The sequence below is a fragment of the Chanos chanos genome, chromosome 3 (assembly GCF_902362185.1).
Source record: "Chanos chanos chromosome 3, fChaCha1.1, whole genome shotgun sequence".
Taxonomy (NCBI): domain Eukaryota; kingdom Metazoa; phylum Chordata; class Actinopteri; order Gonorynchiformes; family Chanidae; genus Chanos; species Chanos chanos.
The window spans coordinates 21,942,850-21,967,404 of record NC_044497.1 but is presented as its reverse complement, the minus strand read 5'-3'; the positions used below and the strand labels follow the sequence as shown (position 1 = coordinate 21,967,404).

Genomic DNA, 24,555 nt, shown 5'->3' with positions numbered 1-24,555 from the left:
CTGTTAGCAAGAGGCTTGGCTAAACAGATAGGTTTTCAGCCTTGACCTAAACCTAGAGACTGTGTCTGAGTCTCAAACATTAATTGGGAGGCTGTTCCATAACTGTGGGGCTCTATAAGAGAGGGCTCTGCCTCCTGTTGTAGCCGTCACAACTCGAGGTGCCAACGAATGGCCTGCACCTTTTGATCTAAGTAGGCATGGTGGATCATAAAAGACCAGGAATTCGCTCAGATACTGTGGCGCAAGACCATTTAGTGCTTTATAGGTTAATAGTAAGATTTTATAATCAGCGCGAGATTTGACTGGGAGCCAGTGCAGTGTGGATAAGATAGGAGTGATGTGTTTATATCTTTTGGTTCTAGTAAGAACTCTGGCTGCTGCATTCTGAACTAACTGCAGCTTATTTATACACCTATTAGAACATCCAGACAGTAAGGCATTACAATAGTCTAACCTAGAGGTAGTGAAAGCATGAGCTGTTTTTTTTTTTCGGTATCGTGAAATGACAATGCATTTCTTATCCTGTTAATATTTCTAAGATGAAAGAAGGCTATCCTGGTAGTATTATCTACATGAGCTTCAAATGAAAGACTGGAGTCAGTAATTACGCCAAGGTCTTTTACTGCCGCACATGATGAAAAAGCCATCCAGAGATACTATGTGATCAGACAGCTTACTCCTAGCTGCACGTGGTCCTTGTACAAGTACTTCTGTCTTTTCAGAGTTAAGTGAGAGGAAGTTAGTAAGTATCCAGTGCCTAATATCCTTTACACATTCCTCAGTTTTGTTAAGCTGGTGTCTCTCGTCTGGTTTCGCTGAGACATACAACTGTGTGTCATCAGCATAGCAGTGGAAGCTAATACCATGTTTACCAATAGTATTACCTAAAGGTAGCATATATAAAGAAAAAAGCAGTGGGCCTAAAGCAGAACCTTGCGGAACTCCAAACTTTACCTCAGTATGTGTAGACAAGTGACCATTTACATCAACAAACTGATAACGATCAGTCAAGTAGGACCTAAGCCATAAGAGGGCCTTTCCCTAAACTCCAACAACATTTTCTAGTCTATCAAGGAGAATAGTATGATCGATGGTGTCAAAGGCTGCACTAAGGTCAAGCAACACAGGCAAGGAGACACAACCCTGATCAGAGGCCAATAGTAGGTCATTTACAACTTTAACCAGTGCTGTCTCTGTGCTATAATGAGGCCTAAATCCTGTCTGATACATTTCATGAATGTTGTTCCTATGTAGGTATGAGCATAACTGCTGTGCTACAGCCTTTTCTAGAATCTTGGAGATAAAGGGGAGGTTTGATATTGGCGTATAGTTGGACAACAAACAGGGGTCGAGGTCAGGTTTTTTAATTAGGCGTTTGACAACTGCTAGTTTAAAGGATTTAGGTACATAGCCAGAGCTAAGGGAGGAACTGATTATTTTAAGAAGAGGTTCGATGACTACTGGTAGTACCTGTTTGAGGAAATGTGCAGGTAAGGGATCTAATACACAAGTTGGTGATTTTGACGAAGAAATTAGTGAGGTTAATTCGGTCGCTTGAAGGGGGGTAAAACATTCTAATCACTGATCTGATATAGTTATATTGTTATCTACAGTTATCAAATTATCTGGTTTTAAATTTATAGTCTGAATTGTTTGCCTGATATTTTCAATTTTGCTGTTGAAAAAATTCATGAAGGCGTCGCCACTGTATATTGATGGCTCTTATTCCCAGTTAGTTTTGATACAATATTAAATAAGAATCTAGGATTATTTTTGTTGTCTTCTATTAGGGTGGAGAGATACATTGATCTAGCGGCACTAAGAGCTTTTCTATAGCTGAGGAGGCTCTCCTTCCATGCTAACTGGAATACTACCAATTTAGTTTGGCGCCGTTTGTTTTCTAATTTTCGAGTGGTAAGTTTTAAGGTGTGTGTGTGCTCATTATACCAGGGAGCTAGTTTTTTTTTTCTCTCTAATTATTTTCCTTTTAAGTGGGGCCACATTATCTAAGGTGCTGCGGAACGTTGACTCTAAGGATTCAGTTGCCTGTTATTATTACGTTTTCTCCTCTGGAAGTCTAGGGCAACCCGTAGAACTCCTCAGTGGATTTTGATGAAATTTGGCACATTAATAGAGGACAGGGCAAACTATCCATGCACCAAATTTTGGATCAATCCATGCAGCCCTGTAGCGCCACCAACAGGCCAAATGTCACTGTACATTTTTGCCTATAACTTTTGAACCGTTTGTTCGACCAAGAGTCGTGTTCTTTTTTACCCTGAATCCTTGGGTTATGCCAAGTTAAATGCACTTGTTGTCGTCATTCTCTGCCTAACTAGATTTTCTGCTATTTTGAATTTTTCAAAAAAACTACTTTTGCAAACTATTCCTAGACCATTGATCCTATTACCACCAAATTTGATACATGTCATCTACATTCAGATCTGACCAACAGTTGTGTACGAAATTTTGCTAGGCCAAAGGATATGGCTGCTGTTGTCCAAAGAATTTCGATGGGGAAGCAGCTAAAACAGAAAGTGAGCACATCTCAGCACTGCTTGGTTGGATTGATGCCAAACTTTGTACACTTCATTGACCAGGAGAGTACTGGATACCCGCCAAGTTTCATGAAATTTGCCCACATGGTGGTGATATACCAGACAAGCCTAAAAAGTGTATTAAAATGCCCATAACTCCAAGACAAAAGCACATATTTCATCCAAACTTCTTGTGCATCATCATAGTATCAAGCTCTAACTGGTATATCATGACCCCATTTTGTTTGTCAGCCATCTTGGAATAAGCAATTTTCAATGGCAGACCATAGAACCCTCCACAGATTATAATGAAATGTGGCACCTTCATAAAGCACAGCCCAAGGTATCCAGCCACTAAATTTGGTGTCATTCCATCATTCCGTCTAGTGCCACTAACAGGCCAAATTTCAGAGTATATCTTTGCTTATAACTTTTTAACCGTTGGGCCTAGAGCAATCATTTTTGATTCTGCTTAATCCCTGTCTCATGCTGAGTGAATTGGACTCAGTTTATCAAAAAACACCATATTACAAACCTACTTTTGCGAACTACTCCTAGACCGTTGAAACTATCACCAACAAATTTAGTATGTATCATCTAGAGAGGGGTCTGACTGATAGGCCAACTGATATGGCTGCTGTCGCCCAATGAATTTTGATGGCAAAGCCTCTAAAACAGGAAGCGAACAGGAAGTACCCACAAAGTTTCATAATATTTGGCCACATGGGGGCGCTATATGAAGAAAAGTAAAAAGTGTAGTAAAATACCTGTTACTTCAGAGAAAAAGCAGATATTTCATCCAAAATTCTTGTGAAATATGATGGTAAAGGTCCCTAGTTGAGAAATTATGAAGCCTGTTGTCTATTTTGTTTCATGGCCATCTTGGTACTATCCTTTATTCCCTGTTTTTCTATGGCAGGCCATAGGAGTGCTATGTGGATTTTCTTGGCATCTCCAGAAGCTGTAAGAGTGGGTGTCAATATGTCTGTCCACCCTGTGATGGACTGGTGTCTTGTTCTAGGGTCGTTCTGATTACTTGTCTACCAGGCGACCATTAGCTGCTTAGCCCCTTCATTGCTGCTTGCAGCTATATTTGTTAGAATTTTTCACTATTATTACAGTTTCCGCCATGGGAGTCTATGGCAGCCCCTAGAACCATATGGTAAAAAGTTTTTGCCCAAATTTGGGGTCAATCCATGCATCCCTGTAGCACTACCAACAAGCCAAATTTCAATGTACATTTTTGCTTATAACTTTTGAACCATTTGTAGAGTTGTGATCTTTTTTTCCCACTAAATCCCTGGGTCATGATGAGTCGAATGCACCAACTGACAGGGTCAATACTGGATACCCACCAGTTTCATGAATTTTAGGCTCTTGGGGGCGCTATAACATAAAACCACAAAAAAGTATTAAAATACCCATTACTTTAGGATGACAGCAAATATTTCAACCAAACTTCTTGTGCATCATCACAGTAAAGGACTCTAGCTGGGAAATTATGCACCCTCTCTGTCGGGCATTTTGTGTTTTTATCGTCTTGATTGAATCGTGTTTTTAATGGCTTTCTATGGCAGGCCATAGAAATCCTATGTGGATTTTCGTGGAAGCTCCAAAGGTGTGAGTGTAAGAGTGGGTGTAAACTTGTCTCTTCACCCTGTGATGGACTGGTGTCAGGGGTTGTTCAGATTAGTTGTCAACCTGGTGGCCCTGAGGTACTTGGCCCCTTCATGGCTGCTTGCAGCCATATTTCATTATTGTTATTGTTATGTTAAAGGTCTAAGGGGTCTGCTGCTTTATGGAAGATTGAAAAGATGGAAATAAATCACCATTTTTGTTCAGTGAAATTGTATGTTCAATGGTCCCAGTCAACACATCAACAGAACCTTTACAAATCAGTTGTTTCATTGCTGCTAAAATAAATTATACCATGGTCAAAGAGAACACTCATTTCTGACTGGCTGACAGGTTTCCCTTTATGTTGTGTATCAGGACACCTCAAACATAGACCTGGTCAAAGGTTTAATCACCATTGCAAATCAATGCTCCTGATACATTACAGAGAATAGTGACCATGATAACAATAGTAAACAACAGAAACAGCTTTTCGCTATAGGTTTACTTACATTGCACTACATCACCTAAATTAAGATAATGAATGAGGATTTTCATTTTCATGCAATTTTAATTTGCTTGGGGGAACAAATTTTATTAAGCTTCTAATTAAGTAAATTCAGTGAAGATACCCTACTAAAAAGCTTCCTTAGTCACTCTGCTTCTTACTACACTCCACTGGCTTCCTGTAGCAGCCCACATCTAGTTCAAGACACTGGTGCTGGCTTACCAGGCCACAAGAGGCCTGGTAAGCCCCATCCCCCCATCCTACCTTCAGTCTCTGATAACTCCTTACATCCCGGCCAGAGGTCTCACCTCAACCACCTCTGGTCAGCTGGCGGTCCCCTCACTTTGGGAACCTGGCAGCCGTTCCTCTTGACCACACCTCTTCTCTGCCATTGTTCCACATTGGTGGAATGACCTTCCTCACTCAGTCAGGACTGCGGAATCTCATCCTCGGCAGGAAACTGAAAACCCACCTTTTCAGAACCCACCTGTCTCCCAATGCCTAACCTCCCTTTCTATGTCACAAAAAAAAAAAAAAAAGATTGTACCAACCTTGTCCCTATGTCGCATGTCGTTTATTGTTACAGAATTCCAGGAGCGTGATACTGAGGGTAATTAACTTACAGTCTTATTGTGATCTTTGCTTATGGGGTAATGTGATCTGATTGATGCATTGTAAGTCGCTTTGGTTAAAAACATCTGCCAAAAGCCAAATTGTAATTGTAATTGCAAATATCAGGACAGTTTATTAGGCGCTATCCTTTACTTAACCAGTGGCATTCCAGCAATGAGTTCTAGTATCTCACTGATTGGATATTGGATATAGCCACAAATCTGTAAAATATTTGAGAGCACACAGAAAAATCGAGAGAACTGCATATGAGTGTGGAATATTGAACCAAGCAAACCTGGTTGAGAGTGGAGATTAGTGTGTTAACACTCACATTCCACATTAATACAGACCTTAATTCTGCAGGTTTTAACTGATCAGCAGTGATTCTCTTCTTGTTCGATGTATAAGATTCAGTGTATAAGATTTGTGCACCAGAACAGCTTTTCCAATTCAATTTTCACTTCACAGAGCACTGGAAGAGGAAAATTGTGTTAATTTCCACTTGAAAAAGGTTGAAAATGGTTGTGGGCTTTGCAGAGCGGAGGGCCTATACTTGATTATGCAATCTGATTTTGATTTCATTAGGCATGCAATTGATGCGAGGGAACAAAGGGGTAATTTTTCATTCATGGCGGGCTAGCTGAGCCCTGTCTTTTCCTTTTGCTAGTAATTCATTCAGTTCCCTGATCTAAAGACCATTAGTAAAGGGGGGGGGGGGGGCGCAAGAGACAGAGGGAGAGAAAATGAGTAAGAGAAAGAGCAAATGAATGAGTGCATGTGTCTGGAGGTAAAAGAGTCTGTCTACATGAGGCCTGATCTAATCCTTCTGCTAAGTACTCACTGGAACCATTTTAAATATGATCATTCGACAAGCGAGCATTCACTTGTGTCAGGGCGGACAGATACATAATACAAAGCACTAATGGCTCTGCCTATCCGTTTTAATCAATGACATCTGCCACCGAGCCATGGCTGCTGTTCAGATGCTCTGTGTGTGTGTGTGTGTCTGTGTCCATGCATGTGTATTCACATGTGTGTGTACATATATATATATATATATATATATATATATATATATATATATATATATATATATATATATAAATGCACACACATATATATAAAGGTGTATATATATATATATAAAAGGTATACCCCCCCAAAAGGTATATATATATATATATATATATATATATATATACCTTTTGGGGGGGTGCTGGTTGGGCTGAGCATTTTTCGTGTGCTGTGTACTCCACAGTCTTAACTTTTGGCTCACACACCCAGAAACAAAAACATTTAAAAAACATGCTGTACATGTCAAGGTCTGATTATTTGTGGTGTTCATTTTTATCTTTTTTGAGTTTTTGTCCGAGGGATCATCTTTGATATAGTTCCGCTATCAACTGCAGGATTCCTGGTTTCATTAGACCAGGATATAACAGATTTCGCTGACAGGCATTTATGTACGTATGTGTGTGTGAGTGTGTTGCCTTAGACCTTGCCGAGTTGTCGCTAAGTTGTGGCTGTACAAAGTGTTCAATATCTGTGTCTTTGTATTGCGTGTTCTTGCTTGTACTAGCTACACTAGCATCCACTGATCCCTTGTCGCCCGCATATGTTTCCCCATGCCGTGTCACTAGGTGAGTGGCAAGATTTGTCGTGCTACCACTGTACTTAATCGCAAATGAGAGGCAATCATTATTATTTTGAAAGTGACATGACTTGTAACGTTAGATCAGCGAGGGTGCTCTCACACTCGAGCTTTTGGTGCGGACCCGGGTTCGCTTCAGCTGTTGGTATGGTTCGTTTTGTTGGTGTGAATGCTGTTTCATGAACTCAGGTGCGGACCAAGGGACTGTACCCGAGTCCTCCAGAAAACAGGGGTCTGGGGTACGGTTCACTTGAACTCGAGTGCGGTTTGCATCTGTGTGAAAGCTATCCGATCCAAAACCAGGAAATAAACGCTATTCATGATGTGTTATTCTTTTTATTAATTAACAGGCAATTTTCAAAAATGCTAAGAATCTTAAAAATGGTGACAAGAGGACAGTTATGCGGCAATTCACACTTGTTGCATCTAAGGACTATTCGGGATATAACTGCAGGTAGCCACACTGTTCGCTCACCTTGAAGGTATGCGTGTATGCTCTGCAAGCAAAGCTGCAAATTCATCTCACATTGACGCCTGTCTCTGCAAAAACCTCCTTATCCTAGCAGCTCGCATCATTCTCAGACAGCGGGATGCAGTTATGGCATAGTGAAAATACCGAACAAGGTTATTTTGGTGCTGACACCATGTTAGCAAAAATATGAATAAGAAAAAAAAATAATTTGGCTTTCCATTTTACCTCCCTTTTGCGTCCTTGCTTAGTGACACTGGTAAATGAAAGCTACGCATTTCTTATGTGTTGATGACGGAGACGGACCGGGGTTCGCAACCAAAAAATGTTATGTGAAAGCAGACCAGTGGGGGCAGGGGGAGGGGGGGAAATTGCACTCGGGTATGGACCAGCAAAACGGACCAAGTGTGAAAGAAGCCTGAGTCTTCCGCAGCAGCTAAATACTAAAGTAGAATTAGCAGCAAAACTTCATTCAACCGATTCGTAACTTTAGAATTGGGCCATTGACCGGTTCATGGTACATTTAGACTGATCCAGGGGTCCGAGTATTGATGTAGTCGCAATTTTAAAACCAGTTTCCAATTCGTACCGGTGAATCGTTACACCCCCAATATACATGTATATTATACACTTAAAAGGTGAAAGTAAAGTGACGAGTGTATACAACAGTATTGCAGATGGTGGTATGCAGCAGCTTTTATGTAAACAGTGTAGTACCAGGGCAGTAATCGGTATGTAAACAGTCTAGTAAACACTGCAGTAAACAGTAAACAGTGCAGGTAAACAGTGAGCAGTGCAAGTAAATAGTAACAGTGCACGTGAGCAGTAGACAACGCAACAAGCAGGTACACAAAACTGCAATGTGGAATATTTACATATGTGAATTGAGAAGCCTGATGGCCTGGTGGTAAAAACTGTCCTTAAGTCTGGTAGTACGCGCATGTGGACATGTGTGTATATGCATAAGTGAGCATGTGCATATATACACATATGTGCACAGGTGTATATTTGTGTGTGTGTGTGTGTGTGTTTCCATGTATGTGTGTGTGTTTGGATGTGTGTGTATATTTGTGTACACACAAGTGAATGTGTAGTATTTGAGAGTCTGTTTTTGAATTTGTGTATTAGCATGTTCTTTGGTCACGACCCCCCACCCGAGAGGTAGAGCTGACTTGAAGGCAGGATTGTTGGCCCTAAGCTGCAGAATATGCCCCTCCCCTTCCCTCTCCAACATTAGCATTAATGCTTCATTATCCCCCTACTTGTACATAATGGCAACGACCGCACAGAGGGGTCAGGCCGCCGCTCCACGGCTCATCAGCCCTCTGACGGGGGCCCGAAAGAGAAATGAGAAGCAATTGTGGCCGCCTCCCACCTCCCGCTAATCCATCGCTTGTACTTAACAACACCACTACATCAGGTTCACCTCAGAGATCCACACCCCTTAAACTAATAGTAACTCTGTCTGCCATTAAGATTTCACAGGCCTTTTCTGTTAAAAAAAAATGTACCCAAAAGTGAAAAAATATATCAGTTGCTCTTTAAAAATGGTAACAGTCGAATGAGTGCAGGACTCTTTGCACGTATGGTTTATTAGTCATGACAACATGCATATTTGAGGATTTTGTCTGTTTATTTGGTGTTTTCCATGCATTTTGTTTACTTATGAAATTATGCAAACTTTTGCATCTTGTAAAAGGGGTGTCACATTCAGATTGTATTACAAAAAATTAAATTTGTTTAAATCTGAGTGTCACAATCAAGTCAAGTGTTTGAGCCAATAAAAACTTGAAATCCTTAAAACCTAAATGCTTTTTCCCTCAAAAAAATACATGTTCCAAAAATTCTTCCTTACACACTCTAAATGAATGTTTACATTTGTGAATTTGTGGATTTCCTGAAGGCATTTTGTTAAATGAGTAGGCATGTTTTTTTGGGGGGGGGGGTGCTGTATAAAGAAGCATTTGTTCTCTTAGATGAGAGTGTGTCAGATGAATTTGTATCATTTTAGTAGCAGTCCGTAGGCCCCCGACACAAGGCACTAAGACAGCATGTGTAGGGCGCAGCACCGTGCTCTCAGCTGATTATGACTCCAGTGTAATTACATTAGCCTCTATTTTATGCAGAATTGTTCTCTAGGGACTAATTGATAGAGGCATGTTTAATTCATTAATCATTAGCATCAAATCTGACAATTAGAGATGATTTTTGAATTTTTTATGGAAATGAGAACAGTCAGTACAGAACAGGTTTTTTTTTTTCTTTTTGTTTTTGTTTTTTCTGGCCAAAGCATAGCATGGTACAAAAAACCCTCAGAAACTCATAACTACTACTAAGGATGACTCATAAGCATAGTGAATGTTTAGTGAGTTACTGTTTTTGTTTGCTTTGATTTGCTTGTTTGTTTTGTTAATGAGAATAAGTTTAATATCGTTTTAAATTTTTTAGATATAACTTGTCCAAGTGTGTCTGCTAACAGTAGAACAGTAGAACACTGAACAGTGCTCTCATTGTCCATAACATAATTAACAGTTATACAGGCTAGACACACTCATATTCATAATGTTCTTTGTCCTGTAAGTAATCATGCCATGGCTTTAACAGTTAGATTGATTCATTTTTAAAAGTCAGGAACACCAGGCGCCATGTTATGACAGAATGAAGAAATTCATCCTCACATTCATACTCACAAGCATGGACAAACCCACTATTCTTTCAGTTACTGAGGAATGAGTCTGATTGGGCTGGGTTGAGGGCTGGTTGAAGGTGAAAAGTAAACTGAGCAGCAGTGGAGGTTGTTGCTAGCCTAATAAGTCCCAGCCATTAGTGGGAGTAATAAGTGTATCAAATTCCCATAATCATGTGTAATTAGTATCAGTAATTATCTTGTTGGCTTGGGAATATTAATCTTATAGTCCCCATAGGGAAAGACCCTCTCTCACAGAGTGGGGTAGGAGAGCGCCACAGGCCCATGCTGTGGAGCAGCTTTAAATTAGCACAACCAAATCAGAGCTTCAGACAGAGGGTGGGAACAGACCATCGGAGACGAGAAAAGACACCAACAAGAAACCATTACCACTGAGATGAATAAGGAGCTCTGATTTACACCTACCTTCATACATGAAATATGAGGGGGGGGGGGTGATTTTTTATTAATCTTAATGTGTTTGTTGTTGCAGCAATGTCTGTTCAAATCTTGGCCTTTCTGTCGTGCTTCTCCAGCCATAAAAAGCAGGGACATGAGTGAAATCCATGAGAAAGGTTTTCTTTTAAAATGATGAAAATGCTAGGCTGAAGATTGTATTTTTGTAGTCTAGTAAATGAGACTGGTTGCTCTTGGCTGTAATTTTCATAAATAATACATAAATAAAACATGTAAATAACAGTGTGTGAGGTAACTGCCAGAATGAAGGAAGCATGGTGGCAAGTAAAGGCTACAGTGTGAGGGCAGGTGTGGTTCCACATAGCTGTGACTCCCTCATTGGTTGAGAAATAAAACATCCCATCATGTGTAGGATCTTGTGTAGAAACACTGGACAGACTGTGTCACCCCGTGTTCTAGCTTTCATAGTAAAGTGAAATCTGAGTGATTAGGGATGGTCCATAAGGTGATATTGGTGTGTGAGGACATGTGAGGAAACAAGAGCACGAACCATAGTCAAATGAGGTCAAAGTGCAGACAATGTACAAGGGCAAGTTCAAGTTTATTTGTATAGCGCTTTTTATAATCAAACATTGTTTCAAAGCAGCTTCACAGAGATCAGTGCCTGAACCCCCAATTAAAAACCGCAAGGCGACGGTGGCAAGGAAAAAATCCCTAATGAGCTAAATAGGGGGAAGAAACTCAACAGTGGGAGCCCATCCTCCTCTAGCCAGCACATAAAATAGAGACATTTACAGTATAAAATGAGTCCAGGGTAACCAGATTCAACTGTCTATGGAATTTTGTACAGCATATGATTTGTTTACAGTTTAAAGATTCAATACATGGAGGTTTTATGAGTTCTAGGTGTTCTGAGATGTAGATTAATTTGGTAACCAAGCAATGTTCACATCAATAAGTTCGTCTTTAAAATAAACTGTGTAATGGCTGAAAATAGTTAGCTTTAATGTAGTTAAAACTGAGATTATGATGTGCTTATGAAGGTTGATCTTGGTTCTTCAGTCAGGTTGAGTCAGGATTACAGTTGAGCCACAGGCTCAGAATTACTGCTTTTAGGAGGTCTGGGCAAGTTGGACAGGAGTATATAGGCCTCATACTGGGTGTTGAGGCTTGGGACTGGAATCCTATGGACTTCAGAATGGTTACCACAATGTTGGAGCAGAATATATCATATAAACATTACATTCACTGATACATGATAAGTACAAAATTAGCTGAAGTACAGTAAATTGACCGTAGTACAATAAATTGACTGAAGTACTGTAGCTGAAGCACAGTAAGTCAGACTGACCTGGAGGACCTGGCTGCTCAAGCACATTGCTATAACAGAGTCATAAAAAAAAAAAAAAAAAAAAAAAAAACATTTATATTGTAAAATCACATCTCTGGTGAGGTGTTAGTAGATTGAGGGTGAGTGGACACTCCACAGGAGTTTACTGCTGAAGTTCTCATAAATTAATTTGAATGACAACACTCAGAGAGGATAAATGATCAGGAATGAACATGTTTTGAACAGCGTACCATCTGAAAAAGGGGACAATTGTGACAAGACAGGAACAGGAGGAGACGACCTCACACAGTGTTGCCTGGTCTATGAATTAATAAAGGGTGATGTGTGTCCGTGGTGTGCCTGATTGGGAAGCAGACAGCAGCCCACAGCTGCCGCCAGGAGAGATGGATGTTACAGAAGGAGAGTGGAGGCAGGCTAATTACCGTTCAGAGTGTATCTTGTTAATTAACAGCTAATTAGAGGCAGAGACGAAGGGAGCGAAGAGGAGTGAGGAAGGGGCTATGCTCGCACACACGGTCTGTAAATAGACGAATATAGAAATGTAATGACCCTGATGATGGAGTAGCAGCATCCAAAGGAAGACAGGAAAGAGAGGGATATGAGAGGAAAGAGAGGGATATGGAAGGAAAGACAGGAAAGAGGGGTATTTGTAAGGAAAGGTGATGATGAGAAAGTAGTTCTCTTTGTCCCCAGTGTTGACAAAGGGAAAAGCCTTTGTGGAATAGCAGTTATCATATGAGGGAGATACTGTTGATTTGCCAGCTGTTAACATAAAATATTCAGTCTGGACAAGTCTATTGAGAAAATCAAATGGTGGTACTCAGATGGGAGGTGCAGGCCTGTGATCAGTTGATGCATGGGTCAGATAAAGCAGAGGGCACCACAAAAAAGTCAATATGTCCTTTAAAAATCTGATGTGATTAAAATTCTCTCTTTTTATCTCTCTCTCTCCCTGTTTCTTACTGACTTTGTCCCCCCTTACCCCAGGTGCATCCCACTCAAACAGTAGTGGCTCTCTGCAGTTGGTGGGTTCAACTGGTGGCGTGGGTCCAGTAGGCTTCAGCGGACATAAGGAGGCCATACACCAACGCTCTTTCTCTATCTCCAGTGCTGAGCAGTGGAATGAGGCAGTCATGAACACCAGTGCCAGCAGTGGAACAGGTCAGCCAGTTCTCTTCTCTTCTCTTCTCTTCTCTTCTCTTCTCTTCTCTTCTCTTCTCTTCTCTAAACACATGGCTTTATCTTTAGTCCCACAACTGTTTTTTCTTTTTCATTCTTCTTTGCTTTCCCTACATTTGTTCTCTCAGTCTTTTCTCACTGCTGCTCTTATTTTCCAATTTTGAGATTTATCCTTTAATGTAATAGTAAAACAGTATCAAAATGATGTCACTGTTTTCAGAGCTGCAAAACCACATCAGACATACTGACCTTCAGTAGCCAAGCAAACACTTACATTTCAGCATCCCTGCATAAACTTCAGTCATAAAAAGGAAAGATCCTTTGCCTGAATGTGTTGAGACATTACCATGGCATAGTACAACTTACTGAGGACTTACTGAGGACTTACTGCAGCCACTGTGAAGCCACTGTGAAGGCATTATACAAAAGGAAAGCAGAAAGTCTCACATTTTATAGCACAGGTGGATTAAATGTGGTCATGCTTCAGTAGTCCGGTAGTGAAGGATCTGATCATTCAGCGGTTGATAACAGAGACAAGGGATTTTCAGGGAAGCACACTCATCTTGTGCCAGCTCTCTCTCTCTCTCTCTCTCGCTCTCGCTCTCGCTCTCGTCTTTTGTTCTCTCATTGTCAGTAATATTAAGAGGACTAAAATGCAGTTTGTGCATATTTGCCAGTGTTGGAAGTTTTTGATGTGTTAGGTCTCATTTGTTGTGTTTCTGAGCATTGGACTAAATTATTTTATTTTAGTGAGTATTTGTTGTGTTTCTTAGGATTGGACTAAATTAATTGATTTTAGAGAGTATTTGTTGTGTTTCTGAGGACAGGGCTAAACTATTTGATTTTAGTGAGTATTTGTTGTGTTTCTGAGGGCGGGGCTAAATTATTTGATTCTAGTGAGTATTTGTTGTGTTTATAAGGACTGGGCTAAATTAATTGATTTTAGTGAGTATTTGTTGTGTTTCTGAGGATTGGGCTAAATTAATTGAGTATTTGAAGCTATGATCACACTCACAGGTCTGACTCCTTTCATCCTCCCTCTTATTTGTGTCACCATTCTCAAGTCAAGTGAAATAATACATTTGGTAGGCATATCAAGACACACTCATTTGTCCTCCCTCTCTCCTCATCTTTCTTTCGCTCCTGCATTGAAAAATGAAAGCTTTTCGAGAGGCAACATTCATCACTGGTTATTCCCCTCTCTTTGTTGGTTGGCAGTAAAAAAGCACTTAAATGCACATCAACAGAATAACAGTCATTTCCATGCATGTTTGCACTCTTGTCGTTCTCATTAGCTCCTGTGCCAGCGTATTCTCCTTCTCTCCCTCCCTCTCTGCCTCTGTTTTGGGTCCCAGGGGCCCCGCTAGTTTAAAGAGCGCTCTTTACGAGCGCAACTGGAAGCCCCTCTGTATAGCCCCTTTGGTGCCACAGACAAGGAACGCCGACGCACGTCACCCTCTCTTCACACGGATGTGTCGAACAATCAATTTCAGTGCACTCCACCATTGGTCCCCTGCTCGGCCCCATCAGCTCCACGCCCCAAAGCAGAATTACCAGCAGTGTCGGTGCCTTTTAAATGAGATGTGTGCGTGTGTGTGTGTGTGTGTGTGTGTGACACTGTGTGTGAGTTGCAGTGTGTAGAGGTTTTGACAGATATACTGCTGAACATGCTTGGAGCCACATAGATATGTTCAGCAGAGACTCACAACATTCAGAACTAGTGAAAACACTAGTGAAAATACAGGAATGCCAAATGAACTTACGGCACACAAACTGCAGTTTTATACTGTTCATGTCAGGTAACCTCAGCAGTTTTATTCAGATGCTCTGTCTTTCATAAAGATAACACATTAATCATTTGCATATTTTTAAATTCTGACCACACGTCACTCACTTTCCTTTTTTTGTCCTTTGTCATTGGCAAATTAGTCATAAAAAGTCATAAATATGTTTTAAAAGAAGTGAATGAATTAGAAAAGCCCCCCACTCCCCAGTGCAAATATGTTGCTAGTCTATACATACTTAAACAATAACCCTTTACTTTAATAACATGTGGGGATGAGTATCTTTGTTGAGAATATTTGGTGTGATTGAAAGATTCAGTTTGTATGCTAAGTCATTAAATGGTTGTAGAGCAGCAAAGCAGGCTGCTGTGTGTCTTGGCTTGTCAATAGACCTCAGCCTAACTTAAGTCACTACAGTATCCTTGGTTACGGTTGAAGGTTGGTGTCAAATGTGGGCTGGTGAATGAAAAACACCAGCATGATAATATAAATGCAAGGCAAAAGATGCATTTTAACCAGGCAACCATTTCCATACTGTTTAAACAGTGTCCTTGTTTATAATACTATGGTCTATATGGAGATGGCACCACAGTTACATCTCCTGAATACTGAACACCAAGATGATGATTAATTTCAGCCTTGTGTCTCATCACACACTTCAAATATGGCTCTGGCCAAGATGCTGTATTCATTTCATTTTGAGGGTTTGTTGGGCATGAGGTAAATTGGTAAAGTATATGTTTGAGGTTCAGAGAGAGATGCATGGATCTGTAAGGTGATCTTCTGTATGTGTCTCTCCAAGAATGTCTGTATATGCTTATATTCATATTTTTGTCTGTGAAGGAAGTGCCAACCAGTTGTCTGTGTTTTTGAGTTTAAAATGTTTTAGCTCAAATCGCTCAACATAATTTAGACATCCGCTCCAATCTGCTTTCACTCTTAGCTCAAACAATACCCACATTTCCTTTTTTTTTTTTTTTTTTTCTGTGGAGATTTGATTTTGTTGCGTAGTGATGTAGTTTGGGAGTGAGGAGGAGAAGAGGTGAGAGCTCCCTACAGCGAGTGGAGAGATGGCAAATGCGAGGAGTTTGATTTCTTCGCCCGGCCATAATGAAGTTTGACATTTCGTTTGGCGAGAGCAGTGGTGTGCGAGCCAGGCCTTGATTAGCGCTCTCTAATTGACAATAATAAGAAGGAGGTGGTGATTGTTTCAGGGCTTTTTTTTTCTTCTCACGCATTAATTGCAGCCATTGCCTTTGATTACGGACGGGGCTCGGCAGCCGTGTCGAGGGGGCTCCGTGGAAATTACTGTGCACTCTGCACCCAGCACCTCTTGAATTACTGTGAAATGGAAGTTTCTCTTATAAATGGAGTGGAGGCAAGGGAGGAAGGAAGAGGAAAAAGAAAGCTACCCAGAAATGAGTTAACAATTGCTGCAACACCCCCACCCAGCCCTGCAGCCTTCCTGTCTCGCCCACAGCCCTCATCACAGAACTTGGTTTAAAGTGTCATCTCCCATCGGGATCATAATGTGCTGTAATCACAGGTTAGCTTGCTACCTATTCCACTGCCCTGAAGAGGCCCATGTCAGTTCAGTTCAAATGGCTCCTGATTCCTCACACACGCTTCATTATGTCCCTGCTCTCCTAACTGCCTTACCAAACAGCTTCATAACCACTGACTAATAACAGCTAAGTGAACCTCCTTCACTTCCTGTGGAGGCAATGCAGCCCCATTTTTAGCTCTGGCTGGAAAAGCTTCTTTAAGAACATATGAAGACTAATTAAGTAGTTCAGAATTGCGGTTTGAAAAAGGGACAAATTACTGGTTATTTATTGCTAACTGGGTCCTCAGCTCTTTAGTAAACGACTCCATGGATACGTGTTTTGGGGGCGAGTACTCTAATCTTTTCCCTCATTCTAAATGATGCTAGTTCAGTTCTTCCTGCAGATTCATTATTTTACTTTTTTATTTTTTTAAAGTATCCATTTTTGTTAATAGTAAGTCTGCATTGGAACACTGAATGCTTTAACCCAACATACCTGCATACTCAGTGCACTGTGCCATTCTCCAAACATACCTGCAGTTTACAGGAAGTTCAGGACAGAGTTTGATTTGTGGTTATGGATCTATTTTGCCTGATTAAGTACTCTCACAAACTAACTCTCACTGCTCGATGTGTGATTATGTACACGGGCTAAGTGCAGTTTAAAGAAAAGCATCAGTTTACGATCCATATCATATTAGAATAAGTTTGACTATGTCTCCTCACACTAGCTCTTCCCTGCTGGACAGTCATCATCAGAATTAGACCATTATGATTTTTTATTAGACAAAGCATAAACCCTCTAAAATGCTGTTAACTCTCCACTGTAACCTCACGCCACACAGCACAATGGTGAAGCCGGAGCGGGCTGAGGGCACCTCTGCACACCATACGGCACAAGGGCATGGGGGTCTGCGTGTGTGTGTTTGTGTGTGTGCGTGCGTGTGTGAGTGTTTGTGTATGTGTGCGTGTATGTGTGTGTGTGCATGTGTGTGTGCATGTGTGCGTGTATGTGTGCGTGCGTGTGCGTGCGTGTGGGTGGGTGGGGGTTGTCTCCTGCCTATAGCTGTCTCTGACATTTAATGATTGGTCCCCTGGGTGCTGTTGGGAAGAGGAGCGAGGAAATTGAAACAGACGTTTGCGTCGCCAAGACAACATGTGTGGCAGGTGTAGGCTGCGCTACACCCTTGAAAATGGCCAAGTGTGAACAGCATCTAATAGTCATGAATATCAATGATGAATACTAAAATGCAGTGAATTTCATTTCAGTTTTCCATCATGAGTTATTGATTTGAACATTAATAACAGTCAGTGCTGAGCCGTAAAAGCTATAACTGTGGTCAGTAATACTGCCAGTGCTGTTTACCCCAGAGACAGTGCTACTATATTTACATGTGATCAGATCTGAAAACACAGTATTGATAATGACTATAATTGTGATTTCAAAATGGCATTATAATTGCTATACCCTTTAGTTGGAATTTTGTCATGTGCGAATAAACTCTTACCCCATAGAGCTCAGTATTCCCTGAATTCATTATCCATCTGCAGGCTCTTCTGACGAAATGGTTTCCTGTATATTAATGTTTCAACTGATGGTTGTCAGTCAACAGACAAAACGTATTCAGTGTCTGGAGTCTAGGGTTGCTCTAAAATCGGGATGTACGTACTCTTTGATGGGGACTGAAACAGCAGCAGTTGCATGGCAGCAGTTGCCTTGAGCTACCCGGACATCTACAACTTTAGCATCCTCTACCCCCTGCATTGTCCCCATTTCCTCCTCCTTAAAGAGCCACTCCAGCTCCCCAAAGGTAATGACCAAATTAGGCCTAATGCTCTACAGTGGCTAATGGCTGTCTCCCCCATTAGAATAGGCACGATTTGGCAATGCAAGCTGCAATAACTCCCAGACTACTTGTCCATTTACACACACACACACACACACACCCCAGGCCTGGGGAGATTAATGGAATTTGCCACATTACAATGAGCTGCTGATGCCAAGACAATACAGGAGATTTCGGGTGTCAGACATACATTGTGTGTGAGTGCACGCGCGCGCGCGCACGTGTGTGTGTGTGTGTGTGTGTGAAAGGAGCAATATGGGGGCCGCTCTGAGAGCCATCCTTTGCCCTTGGGCTGGATGGAGGGTTGTGGGTAATGGCGTCCGGAGGGGACAACAAAGTTATGTCCAGCTGTCATACGGCTTGGAGAGATGGTCCTGGCTTCCAACGAACACCCCCTCTTCCATTAACCAACCCCACAACCACTCGCTTACTATCACATTTATAAAATCACCGTAAAAGACAAGAAACTGCCATTTCTGCTCACCGTCACCCACTGGCTCCCATGTCAACAGCCTGACCCTGGGAAAATTTCATGTAACAATTTCTTGCTTCTCCACACGAGCAAATCTCATCTCAGTGTCGTGACTTGTCTGGCTAATAAACACTTTTTTTTTTGAGGACTTGAGAACTTTGCACTGTGAAGATAGCTCAAAAGTGGGGGTGTTCACTGGTATGCTGGTATTCCACAAAAGGGCATTCACACTGGTGTTTGTTGTTCCTCAAAATTACATGGTCTTTTACATGAGTCGAAGGTGTGCTGGATGAATAAAAAATTACCCATTTTTATATTTATATATATATATATACACTTCAAAACCATAATATTAGAAGCATTCATTTTTAATAAGCCTTAATAAAAATGAAACTGTTTCCAGTCCAGCCTTTCGACTCCAATTTGATGCTTACTGTATGTCATCTCTTTGCTATTTCAGTCATGTAGTAACTTGCCAGCTTCAGAGACCTCAAATGGTTAGTCTCATTAGATCAGAGTGCAACTGGGTTAAATTTGCAAAGTATGCAAGCTATGCAAAGTTATAACTATAAATCTATCCAGTTTCAATGGTTAATATGGAAGAAAGTTTTTTTCTTAATTTGTTCATACGCTGCTCCGAAGCAGTTAGAATTACAGGTTAATTAATATAAAAGTCATTGTGATTGACGTCATGGTTACAGAAAACAAAGTCATCGAAAATCAAAGCATTTCTTCATTTCTGTCCAAGTCTTAACCAAAATTTTTATGCAAGTTAGATTATTATATGAATGTTTTGAAGCAATACGAAACTCTGCTGATTACCATATAATTCCATGTGACTCATGTTGAAGAGATTGAGATTCAGTGTTTTCCCATAGCAGAAGAAATTTAATTGTAAAATTCATCACCTCAGACCTAGCTCATGCAAAAAAATAGCTTTAATAAAAAAAATATTTGTGAGCTCTTCACCTTGCTGTCAAACTAGCATTAAAATGGAGTTTTGTGGCATGATTAATTTGATTTTTAATATGAAAGGGGGATGCTAACAAGTTTTTTGTGTATGCCATGAAATACAATCAAATACATTTTAAATGAAAAAATACCAGAGCTGCTGAAACTAATTTTGGGCCTTTACTTTGACACCACTGGAAAGGAATGGGGTTGCCCTCGGTTGGCTCTGATGAAATGATTTTTGAAAGCCAGGCACTCTAATCTGATCTTCTATATCAGAGATATGTGGAGAAATCTTGTATATTTGAATACCTGAGGAAGCATCTTTTTAATTAGTTTGTTATAGGATAGCTGTAGTTATTTGATTATTGTAATAAGGAGCACAAACACTTGGCTGAAGACAGACTTGACAGCGCCCTCCTATGTCCCATTGTGCATAGACATTTATGAAACCATTTATGTGAACTGCTTGTTAGCGTGTAGTCTATCTGCTTCTCTCTTTAAGCAGCCAATGGGATGTCTGAGCCAGCCAGCTGTACCCCTGGCACAATGGGCACTGCCACCAGCCCCAAGCTGGAGCCTCCACCCTCGCCACATGCCAACCGCAAAAAACACAGACGAAAAAAGAGTACAGGCATCACCAAGCCAGATGGACTCTCAGCAGGGAATGAAGGTACAGCCATATTAAAGCTCAAGTTTGTGTCATCACTTTTTGTATGAACTTTACTAAGATTACCAAATTAATATATTTCAGAGCCAATTACACCTTTCACATTTCACTGTGATTGTTTTCACCTTCTTACTCACAGTATCTGTAAGAAGACTAATAATTTGATTCAGCGATGTGTTTGAAACTGTCCTTGGGTCGAGTGCATCCATGCAGTTTCCTACCTAATGGTTGTTTTGCTCCTAATCCATTTCTCATCACTGCACAATGGTAATCTGAGAAAATTCCCAAGCTTTTTGAGTTTATTGAATGAATGCAGAGCTTTAGGGTCCTGAGTTAATATAGAGTCACAGGAAAAAAGATCAGGTACTACCAGGATTTCACTTATTTGGTTTGTATTACTTATATTATTCAATAAAATGGATGACTTTTATAATCTGAGAGACACATTTAGGCAATTTTCCACAAATCCAGAATGAAAAAGTTGCATGGCTCTTGAAGATTTGAGAGTCCGTATGTATCATTTGGTGTTAATACTTGAACAAATAGATACAGGTTTATCTACATTAAACAACATAACCTTTTGATCATCAGCTGACACATGGAACATAGACTGTTTATGAAGCCAGAGCTGCTGTGATCTCAGACACACAAATTGTCATAATGTCACAAATTTGTCAGCATGACACCTCCGCCTGCACTAATGACATTTGGAGACATGTAATTGGATGGCATTATCAAAGAAGGAGAACAAAGACATTTTTTATACAATTGGCACCAAAGTGAGGCATCCATCTTCTCTGTGGACACTGTCTATCAATAATTTTGACATTCTTGTTTCTTCATTCATTATCATTCACATTTGGACTTCTACTTTAGGGCCATTTTTGATGTGAAAATCAGAATGATACTCTATGACTCACTCACCCTCTTCGCCATTTACTGTGTCTCAATAAGTTTTTCTATTTAAAAGTATTACATTAATAATAAATTCTCTTCCAAATTGCACAAGTGCTGATATAATCTAAATATTCCTCTTTTGATAACCAGTCACTTATTTGAACATACAAATATATAATAACCTGAAGGATTTACATTAAAGCATACATATTTATAAAAATAAAGACCAATGATGCCTCAGTAACTTAAATAATATCTAGCTTGTTATGTTGGTTTAATTCCATGTGGGAAAGAATAATTACTATGTGTTCTATCAGTTTGGGTTGTCTTTTGAAGCAGGCTCTGCATACATGCTCAGACAAGGTAGGTGTTAGTCTCATCAGTGGCTAGTATCAATAGCTCATTTGTCTTTCTTGTCTTGTGTTTTGTGTGTCCTCAACATTCTGCAAATTCTCTTTCTGTTAATGTCTGATTTGAGCATGATTTTAGTGCTTTAAAAGTCCAAATGGATCCAAATGCCCTCGTGTCACTGCTGATATTGTTGTAATGGTCTGAAGGGCCCTAAGTGAAGGATGACTAACATTTGGGGTAGGGGTTAGTGAATTCCCATCAGAAAGTCATATCAAAACATCAGTCAGATGCTTTAACCTCCTTCAACATTTGTTCTGTCTCATTACACATGGAATAATTGACCTTCAACATTTTGTTTTTTTGTGGTGGGTGGCACAAGGTGTCAATAATTGTGGAAATAAAAGGTTTTCCAGAACTTTTTGTCCTCCATCAAAATAAAACACATCTTTTGCATCGTATCTTTCCTTTCTGCATGTTCCATTAACATCTGCTTCTCTGTTCCAGTGGAAGCTTTTGGAATACAGACACATTTCTTAAGTAGCAGAGTCAGTTGAGTGGAGCAGCCAGGACGTGGGTGTTGAAGAACGCAAAGGGAAGAGAGCAAGCCTAGATCCTCCAAGAAACTGCCATGAGTTTATTTCACTTATGGAGCAATCAGAGCTCCTGAATGGTAGCAGAAATTGAATTTTAGTTGGCGTGAAGCTTCATAAATCAAAAACTGCTATAGCTTTCTAAAACGGTGAGCTGTCTTGTGTGTGTGTGTGTGTGTGTGTGTGTGTGTGTGTGTGTGTGTGTGTGTGTGTGTGTGTGTGTGTGTGTGTGTGAGGGTTCAGGTCTTTATGGAAGGCAGGCCACAGTCAGAACTGTCAGGAAAAGCACTGATTTAAAAATACATCATGCTGGGATTGAGATTGCTGGATGAATCCAACAGGTCTTTCTGCCCTTAGCACTTTTTTCATTGCTCACCACTAATCCCTAATCAAGGGCATGGCAGTTAGCATATAAGCTGACTGAACTAAATCACTGTGCTGGGTAAAATGTGCGAGGACTAGATTCTGAAAATGAGTACTGATTTTTCTCCCAGTGCTTACAAACCTGTGATTTGCTGGCAAAGTAAGGAAGGTCAGTAGCACTGCACTGTTAGAGAGGTCGGTAGCACTGTGCTGTTTGGCAGGTCAGTAGCATTGTGCTGTTTGGCAGGTCAGTAACACTGTGCTGTTAGAGAGGTCAGTAGCACTGCACTGTTAGAGAGGTCAGAGTGTTGTCAAGAGCATTATCAATTCATATGATACACACAGAAGTACAGCGGAGATCCAATTCATGTGATACCCACAGAACTACAGTAGAGATCCAATTCATGTGATACACACAGAACTACAGAGATCCAGGGAGATATCAGGAGTTTGTCTCACTAGTCCTGTGACATGTCTCTGAGCCTATCGGTGCACTCAATGCACAGACTAAAAACTGTTTTGAGGCAAATTTTGTCCTGATTTGAGGCAAGGTCTCATCTGGTTCATGTCATCAGTCTAGGAATGTCAGAAAAGAATTCCTTTTATGAAAAAAGCACTATTCAGAAATATATCATTATAATGGGAATTTTTATTGGTGTGAATGGGTGGGCTGAAAGAAACACATGGCAGGACCAGGAAAGACATGGTCATCTCATTTTTAGCTTCCAAACAGAGAGAGACGGTAGGAAGACAAACAGAGAGAGGTTTGTAGATGGTGGTGACATTCAAAAAGTAGAGTCATACTTTGTAGAGTCTTAGGATATGGTAAAATCGTATGTGTTTTTTAAGCTACTGTGTGGCACCAGCTCATGTCAGACAGGAGAAGACTTAATTTAGTTCTCTAATCAAAACTTCTTTTGATTTCACCCGCATTAGAAAGCAATGACAGCTTCTACGTCTTCTGGCCATTGGTCACAGTTGAGCACGCCCCAAATTATTGGCATTTTTGACAAAGATGAGAAAACAGGTTTTATAAAACAAACAGAACAGATAAAGAACTATACAGTTTTGGAGAATTGTAGTGGTTAGTTATGATTCAGAAGAAAAAGGCTGTTGTTGTTATACACATGCTATTTTTTTTCTCAGAGATGTCTTACAGTTACGAGCAGGTGTTAAATTTATCTCCATCTAAAGTAAGTGAGTTATGACCTTCCTCTTTGTCTTCCAAATCTATAAGTATAGTCCCCAAAAAACAGATTGGGAAAGGTTGGTTGAAAAAGACTTGTGTTGCTCATTTAAAGCAACCATTAAATGTAAGTGCCTGGAGATTTTCAAATGGTTGTGGTATTTGGGTTTAAATGAGACATAATGAGACACAGTGAGACAGAATGAGACAGTGAGACAGAATGAGACAAGCTCCTTGGCCACAGGTGCCAGTGCTGTGTTTGACATTAAAATAATTCGACCTATTGGCTATTGTTGAAGACCTGAGCTATGAATTACAGGACATATTAACAATAACACATTAACCATAAAACTGTCCCTGGGTGTTTGTGTCACGTGAATGTGTGGAACTGTCAGTGAACAGTTTACAACACTGCGTAGGGCTTTTATCTTCCCATTTTCTGTCTTCTAATGAGACTCTCTGATCCACAGTAATGTTACAATGTTCATAACAGTCCTACGCAAGCTGTATGAAAGGTTTCATGAATGGTGTTAAGCACAGTGTATGAAAGGTTTCATGGATGATGTTAAGCACGCTGTATGAAAGGTTTCGAGGGTAGTATTAAGCATGCTGTATGAAAGGTTTCATGGATGATGTTAAGCACACTGTATGAAAGGTTTCATGGATGGTGTTAAGCACGCTGTCTGAAAGGTTTCATGGATGGTGTTATGCACACTGTATGAAAGGTTTCATGGATGGTGTTAAGCACACTATATGAAAGGTTTCATGGATGGTGTTAAGCTCGCTGTCTGAAAGGTTTCATGGATAGTGTTTAGCACACTGTCTGAAAGGTTTCTTGGATGGTGTTAAGCACAGTGTATGAAAGGTTTCATGG

At 40.5% G+C, this 24,555-nt stretch overlaps 1 protein-coding gene across 1 annotated transcript in view; it reads left to right on the top strand.

Annotated features, from left to right (window-relative positions):
* The window catches only part of agap3 (ArfGAP with GTPase domain, ankyrin repeat and PH domain 3), a 168,340-nt gene that overhangs the window by 117,015 nt on the left and 26,770 nt on the right, over positions 1 to 24,555 (top strand). The window contains exons 12-13 of the mRNA XM_030767656.1: positions 12,833 to 12,988; positions 20,133 to 20,297. Coding sequence (XP_030623516.1) covers positions 12,833 to 12,988; positions 20,133 to 20,297 — 321 coding nt within the window. The remainder of the gene's footprint in view (positions 1 to 12,832; positions 12,989 to 20,132; positions 20,298 to 24,555) is intronic.